Here is an 18930-nt window from a genome sequence, read left to right on the forward strand (position 1 = left end):
TCTGTACACACCATAACTGTTATAACTTGTGGAAATAATGCTTCACTTAAAAACTTCAGGAGTGGTTTCTGATGGCAAAGTGAATACAATTATTATTTTTAAAATTTTTTAATATTATTTTTTTATTAGTATTTGAAGTTCAAATATTGACAAAATTCGTCAAAATCGTGTATATTTTGTATAAGTAGCTAAGCGTTATAGTGCATAAACATTGTATCATTTTAAAATACATAAAAATATTTAAAAAACGTCACCTATGAATTATGATAATGTAATTATACAGTCGTACACAGTACAAGTACAGTACAGTTGTACCTAATATCCAATCCAATAATCGTTTTCGGTCGTAAATACTACTTTACGTTCACGTAAACACAGACGCGTTCAAGTAAATACTACCGTTGTTTTTATGCAGGTCATTACCCTCAAGCTTTAACGGAAACTAGAAAATATTCTATAAAACCGGTTTTTTATATAATTATGAGGCCGTATTACACAGTATGCGTGAATACACTACAACTGGACATCTGGACTGATTCAAAACATATTTTATTAAGAATTTTTGGAAACAAACAAGATTTACTTGGAACGCAATTTCCTTTTAAAATAAATGTTCTAAATAAGTAAATATTGTATATTATAATCCACATAAATATGGGTTACTTGTAGTATATATACATATATTTTTTTAAATTATATTTAAGGAAACTAATGCTAATTTATTGAATTAATAAATTAAACCTATCCTTAGGCTAACCTAACCCGCATGTGTTGTCACCGTTTTACAAACATTTAAGTTTTTGCGCGGGAAAAAATAGGAAAGTTACAATCATAATTATTAAGAAACAACATTCTCTCCACATAAAAAAGAGAACTTTGATTGTGAAGTGTTGTTTTTATTTTTTTATTATCACTTATACGACAAAAATGCTTATTGTTTGAAATCCATTATTTTTGTTATTCAAACTTAAATAACTTTTTTTATAGTTCTGGTCTTGAAAACATAAAAATAAATAATCACAAAATTCTTAATTGTTTATAATATTTCCATCTAATACTTGAACTACCAGTTTCAGAGTGATGACTGCAAATAATAATAAACCTCTTTATAGTTTATCATACTTTAACAGTTTGGCAAGTTTTCTACATATATATATATATATATATATATATATATATATATTATGAATTTATAAATATTATTATATAATTGAAAATATAATACTTAATTATAGATGACTGAATATACATACATATATACATTTTCATTAAAATAAGATAACCATTTTTCAATATTTTATTATTATCAATTCTATGATTTGGAATCATAAAAAAAAATAATAATAATAGATAAATGAAGTACTAGCATTGATTAAATAATATACATATTTAATCAATGGTACTAGTTATGTTTGTTAACTTATTTTCTATTTTTTTATAAGTTTTACATTTTCAATTTTGAATCTAAAACGTTAAGTTACACAAATAAATTAAAACCATTATAATAGTAAATTAGATAATTAACAATAAAAATTAAATGATACAAAATATAATTTTTAAAAGCTGCTAAGTTCAATAGCCGCAGAATTAAGTAATGATTATTGAGTAATGCGTATACAGAATATTAAATACTTTAATATTTATACCATAAATGGTCAAATTTTTATCGTTTTTTTTTTTTGTATAAAACATATTTTTAAGTCTGGGAAAATAACATATTTACAAATATTTCAAAATTCACTTTAATAAATTCAGTAACTTACATTAACAAATATTAACAGTTCGAGAAATACATATATTTAATTAAACTTTATGATTTTAATAACATGATAATAATTATTAATTAAAAGGGAATTTGTTTAATAAATAAACAAAAATATGATTATACAATAAAAAATTGTAAACATGCCTCATTTGATTTTCTTAAAAACATTAATAATTAAAATAAATAATAAAAAGTGAATTTTTTTCTTTTAATAAGGATTGTTTAAGTTATAAATTAACTGTTATAAGTATAAGCATATATATATATTTATTTACAATATATACATATACTTGTATATTGATAATATTTTGCAATAAAAAAGAAAACAGAAAATTTTTTATCATAATTCATAATATTTTGGTGGTTTAATTATCCCAAATAATTCAAGATTAGAACTAAAATAAAATCTCGTATTTATAAGGTATCCAATGACCTACTGTAACATCTTACAACAAATGTAAGCTATTTATTTATGTACAAAAAAATTCATATGACATGACAATAATGTTTAAATAGTCTGTTTTATACTGACACTTTGGTCTAAGGTTTTCCTTCCATGTTTAGACAGGTAAGGACAGTCGTTTACCTTTTAAAACTGAAAAATAAAATGGTAATATATTAAAATAAATATGGATATATTTTAGTTATATTTACCTTTAGTGATATAGAGATAAAAGAAGTCACAATATAAGATGGTTTGCACAATTCCAGCAATAATTACAATCATATCAAGAAAATCTTCTGTATAATAACGGTAAATCCAATTCAATATATATAGTGCTCTGTAAGAGCCCAGTGCAAATAAATAGTGAGAAGTAATAGTCTCAGCTTCGCCTGTTCTAGACACCATAAACAATTGTGGCATAATTGCTACTGCTTCCAAATAAATACTATACGTCCACAAAATCTAAAATCAAAAATAACAATTTATAATTTGTATACACACATATAATTATATTTAAAAACTAACCTCCATCACAGTGTAAACATGAACAATGATAAATGATAGTACCAACGATGGTATGATTAAGTACAAAATTCTAAAAATAATAAACATATAAATATTATTTATATTAAAAAAATTATTTATGTATTTAAATTAGCTATGTAAATTACCTAAAGCTATCATGATTATGATCGTATGTTGGCTTAAACTTAAAGAACATTAAATATAATGTTCCATATGACGCTGTTAGGAACACTACTTTCATAAAACTGTTATATACAGATACAAAACTTGTGAACAAATCTAGATATCGTGTTGTATAAACAATTGCAAATAGTATTTGAGATTTTCCCGAAATACCTGTAATAAAAAAATAAATATGTATTAATTATACATTAGGTATACTTATTTTTACAGAAAATAGATAAACGTCATCTTTTACAAATATAACTAAATAATAGATAGGTAAATACCTAATTAAACACTAATCACATTTAATGCTTTTGATTTTGTGAAATCAAATAATTTAAAAATAATTTTTTTTTAATTATTTTTTATCCTTACATAAAATGTTTCGAATTAAATCAGAAATTAAGATGGTTTGATAAAATGTATCCTTTATTGTAATTTATAAAAAACATAATATTTGATGTACTTATCTACTGTAAATAATAGAATTGGTACAATTTTAAATTCACATGAATATATTAAAAAATAGAAATAAAAAAAGAAAGAATCTATATAGATACTAGAATGTCAATAATTGGGTATAAAATGCACTTAATAGGGACTTGGATAAAATAACTGATGCAAATATAAAGTTAGTATTTATTTATAACACATATTTTTTTTGTAAAAAGACTATCGAAGACAATACTCAAAACTCATTTGTATCATCCCTCGGATCTTTTAGATAGTACAGGTACCATTAATATTGGTCTTTGGCGGCTACAAACTCGGGGCATACTCAGACCCAGATGCTGCACACCTAGACATCACTATTGTCAAGAAAGCTTTGCATCCATATTTTCTAATACTAGAAATTAGTCAACACAAATCAGTAAAAAAATTTTAAGTACAACGAGATTTTTACACCATACCATTGATATTATAGTGCTAAGACCTCAATGTGTTTTATTTTTTGCAGGATTTATGTTGACAACTTTATAATTGGTCACAGCAAATGGGCAACCATTGCCTAGGTACGCATAGATCTATAACGATATTATTGTGAGATGTTACCGGCGCAAGATCGGGTCTTCCATATCTTGACGAGCAACAGCAGAATGGCCAGCAGATGTGACAAGTCACCGCAAAGTCTGAATATGTTCATTTCGGTTTCTTGCTGACGGCGGCGAGCACCGTCTCAAAAAACTCGAAGGGTGATGAACCGTTCTAGGTCCACACGAATAGGTGGGTACGTGTATTCACTTGCCCTCGTCGTTGGTGAGACAGGGCCGGGTGGTGTCAAGCGCCGTCTACGAACAATCGGTTATTTTTCGGGAAACACGAATTTCGGATGTGCAAAAACGGACGGTTGCGGAAAGGGGTATGGTAAATAAATAAAAATATCTTTTGATAAACGAACACAATAAGAGTAACGTGTACCGTAAACCTCTTAGTAGAACCGTCGACGAGTATTATATTAAAACAGAAAAGGATATTTGTACTCAAAATGCTGTACGCGACGAGATAACACGGTCGCGGCTACGGCAGAATGACGTGGCCGGCGTTTTTTTTCATAGTTAATTGATACTGTAGATGTATAGAACCCTATAACACATACCCACTGAACGGCTAACACATATAATAGGAAGGTATCATCATCATCATAATATTTGGTACGAGCGACGTCGCGCGCCGACGCACCGCAGTAAGTTGCCTGCGTGCCGGCAAACGGCCCACTGCAGCCAGCTGCACGGTGTAATTTTTGCATGAATTCCACGTTCGGGCCACACTGTGTCTCGATGTCCGTGACAAGACTAGGGAACCCGAGATAGTATTATCTTTAGCCGTGAAAATTCAAATAAAGGTAAGATGTAAAATATATTAATAATTAATAATTATAATTTAAATCAACGTGATAACAGAACGAAAGTCTTACTGTTTAATATTTATCTATTCTGTGACAGAACTTTACTATTTAAACACTTAAGTAGTTTAGTACTATTTAATACTTACGACTTACGAGTAACAATTAATAATAATTTTACGACTTACGCGCTACAAATTTTAATGTAAATTATTAGTCTAATTAGCATCTACGAATTATAATATTACTGAAGTTAAACCTGAACAAAACTAGATTATCTATGCGTTACAACTGTACAGAATAAAATTAATATTATTACTTTAGACTTTTTTAGACCTGTCATTAAAATACAATCGTTGAAACGATGAAAATCGATTCGGATTTTTTACCAGAGAAACAATGTATCGTTATCGATATTGGAACTAAGTACACAAAGTGAGTGTGAATTGATTCTGGTTTTGATTAAAATTTAAGTTTAATAAAATGGATATATTATAATAAACATTGTGTGATTATACTAACATGACAATTTTTGAATTAAACTGATATTATTACTGAAATTTTAAACATACATTTGTATCTCATTCCTGTTAGCAAGGTTTAGCACTTGTTCATTTATTCAGGTGTTTAAATATTAGAATAAAAAATTTAAACCAATGTTTATGTACCTATTAATAATAATTATTATTTGGGTAAACATAAGTGTTAAGTAGTTTGGAACAAACCTTTAAATATGAACGGTTTAATCAGATACATTAGGTACCTAAATATTATAACAAATAATAATGTAATACCTATATAATATTATACTATAAGACATTTTTTGAATATTATTAAGATACCTTAGCTCCTCAACATGTTTATTTGTGTCTATGTTATAAGCTTTACCTATTTAATGTATTTTTAAATAAATATTTACTAGACTAAACTTATATTTGCACATAAAATTTGTATTTTGGTTAATCAGAGTATTTTACTCGGGTTTCAGTTAATTCTAGTACTATGAGAAAAAAAACATTGAGATTATATGTGTTTCAGTCGTTTGCCTTTTTAAGGATATTATAAGTTTGGGTTAATTCTGGTGCATAGCTCTGCCTTTTCGATATATTCATACTCTACCTACATAGTCTAATTTTACATTTCATGTATTTTGCCATTTTTCAGATTTGGGTTTGCTACTGAACATTCGCCTAGATGTATTATACCTACTTGTTGTGAGATAGATGGTACACCTATTTCTGACATATATACATGTAAAGATGTACAGACACTTACATTAGCTTTAACAAATTTCATACACATGTTATTTTACAAGTAAAATATATTAATTTTTTGAATAATATGAATCTGTTGTAAACTAGGAAAAATACAAAATTGTTTATATTTTCTAGGTATGCACTTGTGGCACCTAAAGATAAAAAAGTAATTATTGTAGAATCATTATTATCACCGACTACATTTAAAGAAATACTCGCTAAAGTTTTGTTCATCACTTATGAAGTAAGGTACTATTATTTATAACAGAATAACACAGTAAAATATGATAATTTAATGCAGGTTGCATCACTATGTTTTGTTCCGTCACATTGTGCTTCTTTGTTTACACTTGGAATTTCCACTGGTTTAGTACTTGATGTAGGATACAAAGAAGCTATTCTTATACCAGTATGTGAAGGAGTACCTGTTTTACGGTTATGGCAAGCAATGGCATTGGCAGGACAAACAGTAGAAAATCAAATCAAAACTCGTATTGATATTGGTCAATTATCTCCTGATGAATCGATAGACAATATTGCTGAAGATATTAAAGGTAATGTATAAATATATTTGTATTAATTTTGTATTAATCCTTTATTTAATTGGTATAAATTGTATCCAGCCAGAACCTGTTTTGTGACTTCATTAAAACGTAGCAAAATTCTAGCCACGGGTCAAAATGTTGAACCAAAAACTTCTGATGTTGAATATCATATAAATGGAGAGAGATCTATCACAATATCAGGAGATATTAGAGAAACAGTCCATGATGTATTATTTGAAGAAAATATTGATGAAATGTCTATCACTACTATGATCCTTGAAACCATAATTAATGTTTGTCTACTATATTTTTATCTTCAAACAAATTTGTTTTAAATAATTTAATTATTTTTAATTGCAGAGTAATGTGGATACGCGATTAAAGCTTGCGGAAAATATTGTTCTCATAGGTGGTACAGTGATGGCTAAAGGTTTCATGTCAAGATTAAAAGAAGAACTTGTAGAAAAACTTAAGTCTCCCAAATATAACAACTTAAAAATCACTAAATTCAAATTTCATATTGCACCTGCGTTTGAAAATTACATTGCGTGGCTTGGAGGTAAATTAGTAAACATATTTTAAAGAATTGATCATTAAAGTGTGGTTCTTTGTCAATAGGATCAATATTTGGAAGTACAAATAATTTGAACATACTTTCACAAACAAGAGAAAATTATATAAATGAAAATTTTGTTCCGGACTGGCCTACAACTTTCACTAGACAAAAAATTGAATAAATCATAATAACCTCATTTTTTTATAAATATATATATTTATTTTTTTTATTACAAATTAACATTTGTTTGATCAAGGAAAATTTGTTCTTAAAATAATTTATTATATTCATTATTTCTGTATAACCATTTTCAATTAATATGTACTAAAAAAAATAATGAATGTTCTAAACTGTAAATATAAAAAATACTTCATTACTGCTTAATAGTTGGTACAACATAAACAATCATTGTTTTTTGCCCTAGTCAGGTTTGTTTGATTTTTCTCATATTTATAAAACTGATTTTTAAAATATTAGAAGTAATGAACATATTAATAAAATTAAATGATTTACATTGATACCAATATTATTGTACCCGAGGTAACAATTTACATTACTGCTTATGAGATAAGAAAATGGTATTACCATTTACCATCGATAAAAGCATACTCAATGTTGAAAGCTATGTCTGTAATATAAGTCAATTCTAATTTTTTCATAACCCCCCTCCCCAACATTATTTCCTGCGTCCACCCCTGACAACATAACATCATTAAATCATCTTGTAGGTACTCTTGTGAATTGTGAACAACCGATAGGATTATATCACAGATTATAAAAATGACTTTATCAGTACAATAACACGTATAATGTACACATTAAAGTTCAAAATTCAACATTGGTGGTTATGGTCTCCTTAAGAGATTATTATATATATCTTACTACAGAGTAGTGAGTACAGAATATTAAAACTGAAAGGTTTTTAAGTGCACCTATATTGTGTTCCTGTAGGCATTAGGCACTTATATACAATTTACTATTTAATATTAATCATACAATATAGATATACATAATATATTAACATATATCATATTATTATATCATATGAATATATGATTCAGTAGACAACTGAATAATAATAAAAATAATATTTGTCTATCGGAATTTTTTCCATCTACAAAGCATTTTAGCATTAACGGTATCATAATATAGGAAGTTCCCTGCTTGGTGATACCTAAAAGTGCAAATCGACTTTTTTTTGATAACCCGAAAGTGCAAAATAAATTTGCATTTTTGTACCTTGGTAGTAGCATAAAAGCGCATAAAATGTAATATTTTACTCATTTCACGAGAGATTGAAACGATAATTATTGCATTTGTTTGTGTTTTATACTTTTATCGTAATCGTAACAAATTACGATGATGGTTAATCATCATTTAAGATATCTATGTACAGTACCTACCTAAAAACTTACATCAAATGAAATTGAAAAATTGTTGATAGCTATTACTTTATAAGTTTACAACTATATTATGTACCTACGAGCATGACAAAATAGATCTATTTTGTCATGCCTACGAATGAAATGTATTAAATAGTACATCAGATTAACGATACCATATATTAATATATTATATATATATATCACTATATCAATTCGTGTTTAGGCTGTGATCGTGTCACGTGTGCGTATAGTGTATGCGTCTGGTTTTCGCTAAAATTAAAATTTTAACCTTCAAAAATTAATAATTAAAATGTAATTTATTTTAACTTACACAAATAAAGGCACGCAGTGTATTGTTTAAAATAATTTTGAGCATCCAAATACAGACATCAGCGAGTAATAGTAAATGGAGATATAGGTACCTTGGCGATGTACGGTAAGTCAATACACTTCTACTATTCAAAATAATTTCAAGCATAATACAGTTTATTTTATTAAGAGTTTTGCATTTTTCCTTGACAGTAGTTTAACAAAAATGTATTTATATTAATTAAGGTATTATTTTAAGTACTTTTTTCAGACATCCACATAAATTTTCATTGAAATTGTGTATTTTCAAACATAATTATGAAATAAAATTGCAAGTTCGGAAATATAGATGGAACTGCCTCTGCTAATGTAACAAATAGATAGGGAAATAATTATTCACAAATAAAGTTAAGATATTTTGCTGTTTTTTTTTACTTTGGGCGCTTTAAATAAACTTTTTTTTTTTTAATTTAATTGGGTATAACACTACTTTGCTGGGCCACCTTATTTTTGAAAAGGTGTGTTTTAACGTGTTAAAAACGGTGGTGCTAAAATAAATTGGTGGAAATTATTAGTTTTTAAGTTATGACGATTTATAAATATCACTGTATATTTTGAATAGGCGTAGGTTAAATGCCTCAATGCCGGCGGCTTCAACGCCGCGATCAATGATTTCATTTTTTTTTACTGTTTTTAATATTTTAAATTGTAAAAATAGTACCCTAAAATGTATTTTAACCCAATACCTACTTAAGGTGACGTTGCATACTGATAGTACCATGAGGCATGAAGACTAGAGATAAGGAGACCAAACGAAATCTTCAAACGAAATTAAATATTCGTTATAATTCAAAAAGTATAAGTCGTAGATACTTGAAAATTTCACCAGTTATTTAGATTGGCATTTTCTTTACATGATTAAATTTTCAAAATATTTCTCTTATTTTAATGCTATTTATAGGCATTTGAAATATTCGGTTTTGATTAGTTTTTTTATTATAAATTTCGATGAAAATTTTTTGACTGAGTCAAAATACTTGAAAATTTTATACAGAGTTCCTCATGAATTATTGTAATTGTGTCAATTGTGATGATAAAAAAATTATACGAATACATAGGTAGACACAATTTTTTTTATATTAACAACAGTTGGTCAAAAGCATTAATATTTGCAAATTATTTTGAAGGTATAATTCATAAATATTTTTGTATAAGTAGCCAAGAGTTGAAATTTTAATACAAGATTTTCCATAAGTTTGGCTTACAAATAATTATAAAAGAACTTGAATATTGATCAATTAAAATAAATGTTTTCCATTTTCTCAAGACATAAACCATCTTTTTTACCACCCAGTTTAAAATATAATATATTTTGTATACCTTCGTTCAGAATCGTTTTTCGTATACAATGATACCTAGTATACCTACCATTGGATTCAAATTTAATACATATCCAGTATAGTGACTACTATAATATAGCAGAGTGTTATCACTTACCATCTTTTTTTTTTTTTTTGATAAATGGCGTATGATAGGTGCAGATAGTTTAGCAGAAATAAAATGTCCGATTTTAGCAAAAGATTTTGACAACTATGTAGAAGCCATCATTGAAAAAAAAAAGTGGTCACGTGAGTAACGCTCTGCTGTATAGTAGGTCACCATAATTGATGTATTAAATTTGAATCTATAATGTTAGGTATCATTGTACACGAAAAACGATTTTGAACGGAGATGATTTCTCAGCCTAGGATATAATTTCCAGTGGTTGGTATTAAAATGGTTTATGTTTTAATGGTCTGAATACACTAAAATTTAAATTCTTTTATAATTATTGTTAGCCAAACTTATGGAGAATTTTGTATTTATAAATTTGCAACTCTTTGCTACTTATACAAAAATGTTTATGAATTATACCTCCAAAATAATTTGCAAATATTCATGATTTTGACTGAATATTTGAACTTCAATATTATGTTACTCCCCAATGCCATTATAATGACAAGTAACCCTAACTCGAATTTAAGTATAGTCTTAAAATTTCAAAATTCAAATTTTTTTTTATTTTGAATATATTTATGCAAAGAACGCATGTATATTTTTTTCTATTACAGCGAAAATACGAGAGATAAACACCGATACATTATTTGACTATTTTACGAACAAAAAAAAAAACAAAACAAAACAGCTCAAGAGATGAAATCGAAAGAAAAAAGATATCTATAGGGATAAAGTATTCAAAACTAAAAATGTATTATAGATCCAGCGTTAAATATAAAAATGACAGAATAGCAAAAGATGATACGAAAAAGAAAAGAAGTAGGATAGGTAATAGAATATCCTGCTTCGAAAATGTTTTCCTGTAATAAAATTAATTAGTAACAGTGTACTGAATAATTGCTTTATTTATATAAAAAAATAATTTATCATATAATAAGTTGAATATTAAATGTCCATAATTAACTCAGAAATAAACAGTTAATTTTTCATATTCATAAGTAAAAATATGCTTGTGTACCTAGTCCAAATTACATAACTACGTTTTACATAACTTTTTAATAAAGAGCTATATGCTAGATATTCCTAAGAAAATCTGTTCATAGTTCAATTACACATAATATTTTCATCACATAAATTATTACAGATTTCCAATAAACGATTTTATATTTTTCAAAGTGTATTAAATATTTGTATAATTGTATTCAAATTTATTGTTGATTCTAATAATGATTTGAAATTTTAAAATATATAGGTACTTATAATATTATTATTAATGCATATTTAAGATATTTTAGGGCACATTTGGTTGGTTTTTAATGGCTTATAAATTCGCGCTCTATAGTGATCATTATTTATTATATTCCTATCATTTAAAATTCGATATTTTCTTCGATAATTGACGAACAGTTTGATTTATTGTAGTTATAACTACAAATAAACAAAATCATAAATAACATGTGTTTAAATTATAGTTTTATTGTATAAACATTTTCAGTGATTTTCAAGAATATAATAATATGCGTAAATTGTATAATATAAAAATATAACAATATGTGAATTATATAATACATTTTAACAAAAACATCATAAACGTATAAAATGTATAAATATTTAACAAGTTTTAATTGACAATCTTAATAGGAAAAAACAATGGACCTCAAGTCCCGAAGAACAAATAAATATAGTGACTTGAAGCGAAGCTCCCACGAAGAAGCGAAGTAGTTACTCGGCAGTATACTTGGCCCTCATTTCGTGATACCAATGAACATGATCATTAATCCCGTGAGATCAAGTATGAAAAACGCGTCGGTGACCCAAACAAGTCCATAGACGAATACGCAGCACCGAATGATGTAAGTGGTCGTGAATCGATTTCCCGGACGTTCTAACCAGCTGAGTATGGATGTTCCGAACACCTTACGAATCGTTTTCAGGGCTACCTGGAATACGTGTATCGAGCGTGTGACGACCATGACTGTACTGACGAACGAAAAGAAGACATGACAGTATCCGAAGATTAAAAGCATACTGGACCAGAGCGTATTCATCCAGGTCATGATTTCTATTGCGCATTTCACCGAAACTGAAGTAATCCCGTAGAAGATGACCAGAACCGTCATGATAACGGCTATAAGTCCGGCTGACATAAGAAACCGGATCACATTTTCCAATACGCTGTGATCGTCCTTAGCAGGAAGGCTAAGCATTCTTACGAAAAACCGGGCAAACAGCACGAAGATCATTAGAGCCTTGGCCCATATTAAAAGCAGTTCGTATACGAACGTTTTCAACAGATCATACGCCGAACGGAGCCAAAAATATTCGGACGTTGTTGAACGAATTTCCTCGTTCAACGACCACGGCATCTCAAAAACGCAGTTCATCGCCTTGTTCAGATAGTCGACCATCTTGTATAGCGTACGTTGCGAGATTTTTTTACTATCTTGGAGAGAACGGAATATTGTTTACGAAACGTCAAAAGTGAGAACAGTATTTCAAAAACTCAATATTACCTATTTCGTAGCAAAATTAATAATAACCAACCTACGTTAAATATCAAATCAAAGTATGTGGTCGTCTTGACAACGAAACAGTACGATAGTATATAATTATTAGTGGCCAACACGGTTTTGTACAAAATAAATGTAAATTACGCGAATTTACAAAAAAAAGCATATTTATTAAAAAATATTTTTAAATACTTAGAGTTATGGTAAATAAGTTATGAGTCATAACATTAATCTAAAAATGGTAAATTTCAACATTTTGTATAATAGTATATTAATATCTATCCATTAGCAGGTAATTGTTTAATACTTGATTTATGAAATCTGATTAAAGTCAGTCTGTAGATTTTTTTGAGAATTTTGTCTTTAATAGTAAATAGTTATTTATTTTATTATTTATTAATATAAAATTATAAACGACTGTATGTAGATGAATCACATATAATACATAATATTGAATAGTATAAAATATATAATAAATAATAGTATAAAAATTAGTATAAACTTTAAACTTATTCTGTATATGTAAGTATAGTTTAAACTAATGGTCTTAGCTAAAGCCGATATTGTAAAAATTAATAAGAAAATAAAATGAAAATATTTGTTTAAATAATATGTACCTATTTTCATAATATGTAAAAACAATTAAAAAAATCTTAATTAAATATTACATTGACAATTAAGAATAAACAGACAATTTCAAAGTATAATAAATGTATAGACAGAGATAAATATGAGTAATAATATACACAATTAATAAAATAAACAACAAAATACCTAGAATATTTCAAAAACAAATAACATTTTTTACTTTATTCATGATGATGTATTGGTACCTAATAATAATATGTTTAATGATAGTAAAATGATTGAAAACGGACTTATTATGACTTTCACAAATCAGAATCATCTCAAACAGTAGACGCAGACAAGTGAGTGAATTGGTCACAAACATAATATAGAACAAGTTAAATATTTCTTAGTGTATGACAATGACAAGTGTTGATGGTTACCTACATAACAGTTAGGTATGGATTTCAAAGAACACACTGTTAGCCATGCATTAAAGATGAGATTTTTGTTTGTTGAAATTATTAGAAGGCTTTGCAATAGTTTAATGATTATCCGATTCTGAAAACATCTATTTAAAAAAATAATACGTTTTTTAGAAATGGAAATTCTAACTTAAATCTTAAACCTTAGTTCTTAATGTTCTATTATTGTCTTGATAAATCTAATAGTGAGTCATGAATCATGATATCATCCTATTTATGTTGAGTCTGTTGTTGTATTATAACCAGGTATGTGTTTGTACAGTATTTTGAAACAAATATTGACAGTATAACCTTTTTAAAATATCGTGAAAATTTATATGTTTTCAAATATTGTCATGTAGGTTTATGTAACTTCATATAAAATGTTACCCGGCGTATATTACAGGCAAAAAAATAATAGGTACATTACTGTAGAGTTCTATTCTGTCGATAATAATCGTTATTAATTACTTTATCTTTCTAACCGTAGTCACCAAAATCACCTTTTCTCAACACCAGTCATATTATGCTCGAAGTAATCACCAACTCGGCGAATGAAGTATAGGTATGGTATTATATACACGAATCAGATAATGTGTACTTACTTGTAGTCAAATACCTACGAGAATATCTTAGTACCCAATAGCTGGGTACCTATGCCTATAAAAACTAATAAAATTACAAAAAAAACGTACAAAATATTGTCACATTAATTCTATTTTTAGATACTATTTACTTTTACTATAAAATACTATTATAGCGTCATTTAAAGCTAAGAATAGTTTGTGAATTCCACCAGATGGCGTGGCCCGTACCCGGCGACGGCTTCATTGCCTAACGGTTTGGGAGCGCACTGAGCGCAGTGTGTGTGTAAAATCTGTTAATCTATGATGTGACGATGTGTTACTGGTGTATCGTAAGTCGAGAGATATTTTTGATTTGCGGAGCGTAACGACAAGTGCCGATACATGCGCATAACTTAAAAACGTCATACGTCATACTTAAAAAATAATTATTTCTGCCAATTGATTTTAGTAGTTTAATACCATCGTTCCTAACTCGTTAAAACACATCATTTAAAAAAAAAAAAAATTAAAAAAAATAAGGTAGGTAAAGTAGTCTTGTTCCTGTATGATTATTGTTTTCCTATTTAATTATTTATTACATATTATGTTGTTTAGATTAGGTACAGAACTTTTAACAAAACCGCATAGAGCTATACCTAGAAAAGATAAAATGCTAACAGAAACGTGTTATGTTATTATGAATTGCATTTTGAAGAGATTGATATTCTACTTTTTGACGAAACTATCTGAAATGATAGAATAGTCAATAGAATTAAGTGAATTAGACCTATATTAAAAACAGGGACAGTTCCATCTTTATTTCTGAACTTCCCATTTTATGTAAGTATTGTACGCTTTTTTTATTACAATGCTTATTACTTATGCATTTTATTGTAAGACACACAAATTACAGGAGAAAAAAAGGAAAATAAGTGTAGTAGAAAATTATCAAAACTTTAATTAATGTATTTATTTATTATTATTAGTATTATTAGATATACTTTAACATGACCAGGTAATAAAATAATGAATCATAAAGCATAATTTATATTTCATTCGAATTCAAAAAATCAAAAAGAACGTACATTTTATAGTAAAGAACTTAAGACAGTATACTATATATTGTGGTAAAATCGTGGCCGCTTATCGAACGACGCGCCCCTGGTGGCATAATAACCGTGCGACTTTTGTCGGGCCCACGATGTAGAGAAGATACTAGGTGACACCACTTGTAAACCATTCCGGTCACAAATTATCTCGGCAGTTTGGTGTCTCCGGCAGGTTGCGCCACCATTCGCCCGAAGGCCGGTTTTTGTATTGTGAATACATTGTTTTTAATGTAAAATATCAAAAATTATAAACATTTTTGTCGTTTTTTATATTATTACTTCACAATTTTAAACAATAACCACGTAAGAATTATTTTAAAGTAATTATTCTATTCAATTAGGTAACATTTAAAATAGTTTCGATTGAGGAAGTTTTATTATATAGTTATATATTTTAACAATGCTATGTACACAATTACAAGAGTTTGGACTGCTTTGCTAAATTTTTTTGTTTTTTATTGTTTTCTAGTTTTGCGTTTTCTGCATCACATACAAAAAACATTCTTGATTGTAAATAAAATATAATATTGTTTTTGGTTTATACATTTTTATGTTCATCACACCCGATTAAGTTAATATTAAACTTGTCTGTCCTCAGCTCATTTAATATTAAAAATAATAAATTTTTTTGTATTTTATATTTTACAATAATTGAGCAAAATAAATGGCATCTTCGAGCTAAAACAAATAATAAAGGTAATTATTATTAGGTAGTGAATATACAAATATATTGTACATATTATGCAAATTGTTTGCATATTTATATATTATATTGTTATATTATTATATTATCAATTTATAAGTATTATTATTAAGTTTATATTATTATTTTAACTGTGAATATATTCTATTCTCTATTGTAGATATTATATCTTCTCTACATCATGCTTAATATTTAATTTTTTTTTGTTTTTATATATCATATAGGTATCTATATAAATATAATAAATTATGATTTTTTTATTTTGGTGTACTTGGGTCTGTAGGTAGTAGTCTATTTGAGCTTTTATTAACTCTTTAAACTCGTACCTTATACTTATTGTTTGCGGGTATTACTAATTCCATTTTTGTATATAATATATATGTCAATGAGTAAATAAACATATAAATATCATACAATAAATATGCATTTTATTTAAATCAATAAATTTGTACGATATGGCTACATAGTAGGTACATAACATATTATAATATTATTACAATTTTTACATAATAATTGGTACATGATTCCAAAACATTAATATACCTTAATAATCTATACAATATGACACAAAACATGCGGATTATTGACATTTGAACAGCAATGAATACATTTAAATAAAATTTAAATGTAAATCTCCATTACGACTCGTATAAAAGTCGGCCTTTGAGCGAAGGGTGGCGTACTCTGGTGTTAAATTCTGAACTACCAAACTGTCGAGATTTTTTGAGTCAATATTGTACCATTGAAAGATACGGGAGTGTTGCCACCTTATCTTCTCTACATCGTGGTCGGGCCATATTTTGTATACGGAGTTTGATTTCCTTATCTCTTATCTTCATATTTATCATCAATAAGTTATATTCAAGGTGTATTGATATAACCAAGGTGTATCAACTATCAATACACCTTGGTTATATTATTTTTATGCTATAGTTAGGTATCCAGAGACGTATTTAGGAATTTTGCGGCCCAGGTTATCTGAATGTCATTACTTTTTTATCACTCAAATGACCTAGGTACTGTATTATATCAAAATGCTCTCCAAAATTTACCACCCCTTAAAATTTTCCACCCGGAGCCCAAGCCCCCCCCCTCGGCCCACCTAAATACGTCTCTGTATAAGCATATACACTTTTAAGTTTAAAACTATAAGTTATATAATGTAATAAATATAACATCTTCCGCAAAACTGAAATAAACCTATTGTAATATTAATAGTAGGTAGTAAAATAAATTACTTTGTAATATTATCAAAAGACAAAGAAATGTACTTATATATATTTATTTATTAACAACAATACGGGCTAACTGGCTGAGTCATATATAAATAATATTATAAATTGATAGTACTAATTAAAATTTAACATATGAATAAACCTCAATAACAACAAGTGACAATAGCTAATTATACTTAATAAAAACGTGAGTATACAATAAAACAAGCAAATACTAAAAAAAAATAATGGATCGCTATTTGCATACCCATCAGTCTAAGGATTTTTTGGTTCTGAGAATAATTGGTGTTGCATTTTGGAATAACAAACAGATAAATTTGATGGACAGAACAATAAGACCCTTTAAACTTTAAAGTATTAAAAATTGTGGAGTAGTATTTTTGATTTTTTTAAAAAAATGTATATACTATAAGAAACTTTGTATTAAAGTTTCAAGTTTTTCGATACTTAAAAAAAAAACCTACTTAGAAAAATCGAAAATTTTAGTTCTTTACAAACAGCTTAAAAAGCCAAAATATTTTGAAAATTTAACTATACATGGATAATATTTATATAAACATTTGGTGAACATTTTAAGTATTTGCAGTGATTTTTTAACAGTAGTTTTTGAGTTGCAACAATATAAAAAATTTTTATTCAAAACTGGTTTTGCTTAAAAATTATTGTTTTTACGTTACTTTTTTTTTGTTTTCCTGATTTTTTTGAAAACTGTTGGAAAATGAAAATGTTTACTTTTGACCTTTATAATGCACCAAGGATATTCACTTTGACATCGAAAACCACCCCTAAAGTTTGAAATTGAAGCATTATATCGTCAGGTTATGCTGTATACATACTAAATATACCTACACAGATACACAAAAAAAAAAATAAAAAAAATACATCATTGTAAAATCAATACGCATTAATCACTTCGTTCAGAATCTAAAAATCACATAATAATAGTCAATATTTTTAAAAATATTATATTATATTATAGGTATATAGGATTTACTTACAATAAATAATAATATCCAAAATTAGTCCGTAAAAAATTATAATATTTTTAAATATGTTTTAATCGCTCTGCAGTGTACTTAAGTTTACTCACTAGAGAAAGCTTTATACACATTTCCGAGATATTTCCGTGTAAAACTAACTACACCGTGTCACCATGATGTATCTAGTATATATATGAATATTTTATCTATTTTATTGCTTTACTCGATTTAGTCATTTGATGACTAAAAAATATTATGAAATTTGTTTTCTTATTTTATTTATACATTTATAACGACAATATTCATCATTAAATGACTACAGTTTCTATACATCTTTTTATTTATACTTATTTACACTTATATTTTATACATGTGGTTTTTAAAAATTAATATAGACATTTTAGTGTAAATTTATCATAATTTTTTAGTAGGAGTTATTTTTTCGCGGTACCAGCATTTTATAGTAGGTAGTATACTTATACACGAGTACCTTATGATTATCCGC

At 27.2% G+C, this 18930-nt stretch overlaps 2 protein-coding genes across 2 annotated transcripts; one reads left to right on the forward strand and one right to left on the reverse strand.

The window, feature by feature from the left end:
- Positions 1-1726: 1726 nt before the first annotated feature.
- LOC114132058 (ER lumen protein-retaining receptor) lies at positions 1727-4527 on the reverse strand. Its single transcript, XM_027997436.2, has 5 exons — positions 3954-4527; positions 2882-3071; positions 2736-2805; positions 2420-2672; positions 1727-2360 (listed from the first exon to the last, which is right to left on the reverse strand). Exons 1-5 carry the CDS (start codon positions 4042-4044, stop codon positions 2326-2328), a joined length of 639 nt encoding a protein of 212 aa, XP_027853237.1. The 5' UTR covers positions 4045-4527; the 3' UTR covers positions 1727-2325.
- Positions 4528-4770: 243 nt separating this feature from the next.
- Positions 4771-7618, forward strand: LOC114132057 (actin-related protein 10). The gene is made up of 7 exons (XM_027997433.2): positions 4771-5178; positions 5908-6057; positions 6135-6243; positions 6301-6553; positions 6623-6837; positions 6905-7103; positions 7163-7618. The coding sequence occupies exons 1-7, from the start codon at positions 5108-5110 to the stop codon at positions 7279-7281; spliced, it is 1116 nt and encodes a 371-aa protein (XP_027853234.1). The 5' UTR covers positions 4771-5107; the 3' UTR covers positions 7282-7618.
- The last annotated feature ends 11312 nt before the right edge of the window (positions 7619-18930 follow it).

This window comes from Aphis gossypii, chromosome 3 (assembly GCF_020184175.1).
Source record: "Aphis gossypii isolate Hap1 chromosome 3, ASM2018417v2, whole genome shotgun sequence".
Classification (NCBI taxonomy): Eukaryota; Metazoa; Arthropoda; class Insecta; order Hemiptera; family Aphididae; genus Aphis; species Aphis gossypii.

Bases quoted from the DNA above. Each gene is read 5' to 3' on its own strand.
- LOC114132058 (XM_027997436.2), bottom strand. From the start codon at position 4,044: ATGAACATATTCAGACTTTGCGGTGACTTGTCACATCTGCTGGCCATT. The intron at 3,072-3,953 runs GTAACATCTCAC...TTTTTATTACAG, and splicing joins GAAGACCCGATCTTGCGCCG to GTATTTCGGGAAAATCTCAA. The intron at 2,806-2,881 runs GTAATTTACATA...TATTATTTTTAG, and splicing joins CATAATCATGATAGCTTTAG to AATTTTGTACTTAATCATAC.
- LOC114132057 (XM_027997433.2), top strand. From the start codon at position 5,108: ATGAAAATCGATTCGGATTTTTTACCAGAGAAACAATGTATCGTTATC. The intron at 5,179-5,907 runs GTGAGTGTGAAT...GCCATTTTTCAG, and splicing joins ATTGGAACTAAGTACACAAA to ATTTGGGTTTGCTACTGAAC. The intron at 6,554-6,622 runs GTAATGTATAAA...AATTGTATCCAG, and splicing joins TATTGCTGAAGATATTAAAG to CCAGAACCTGTTTTGTGACT.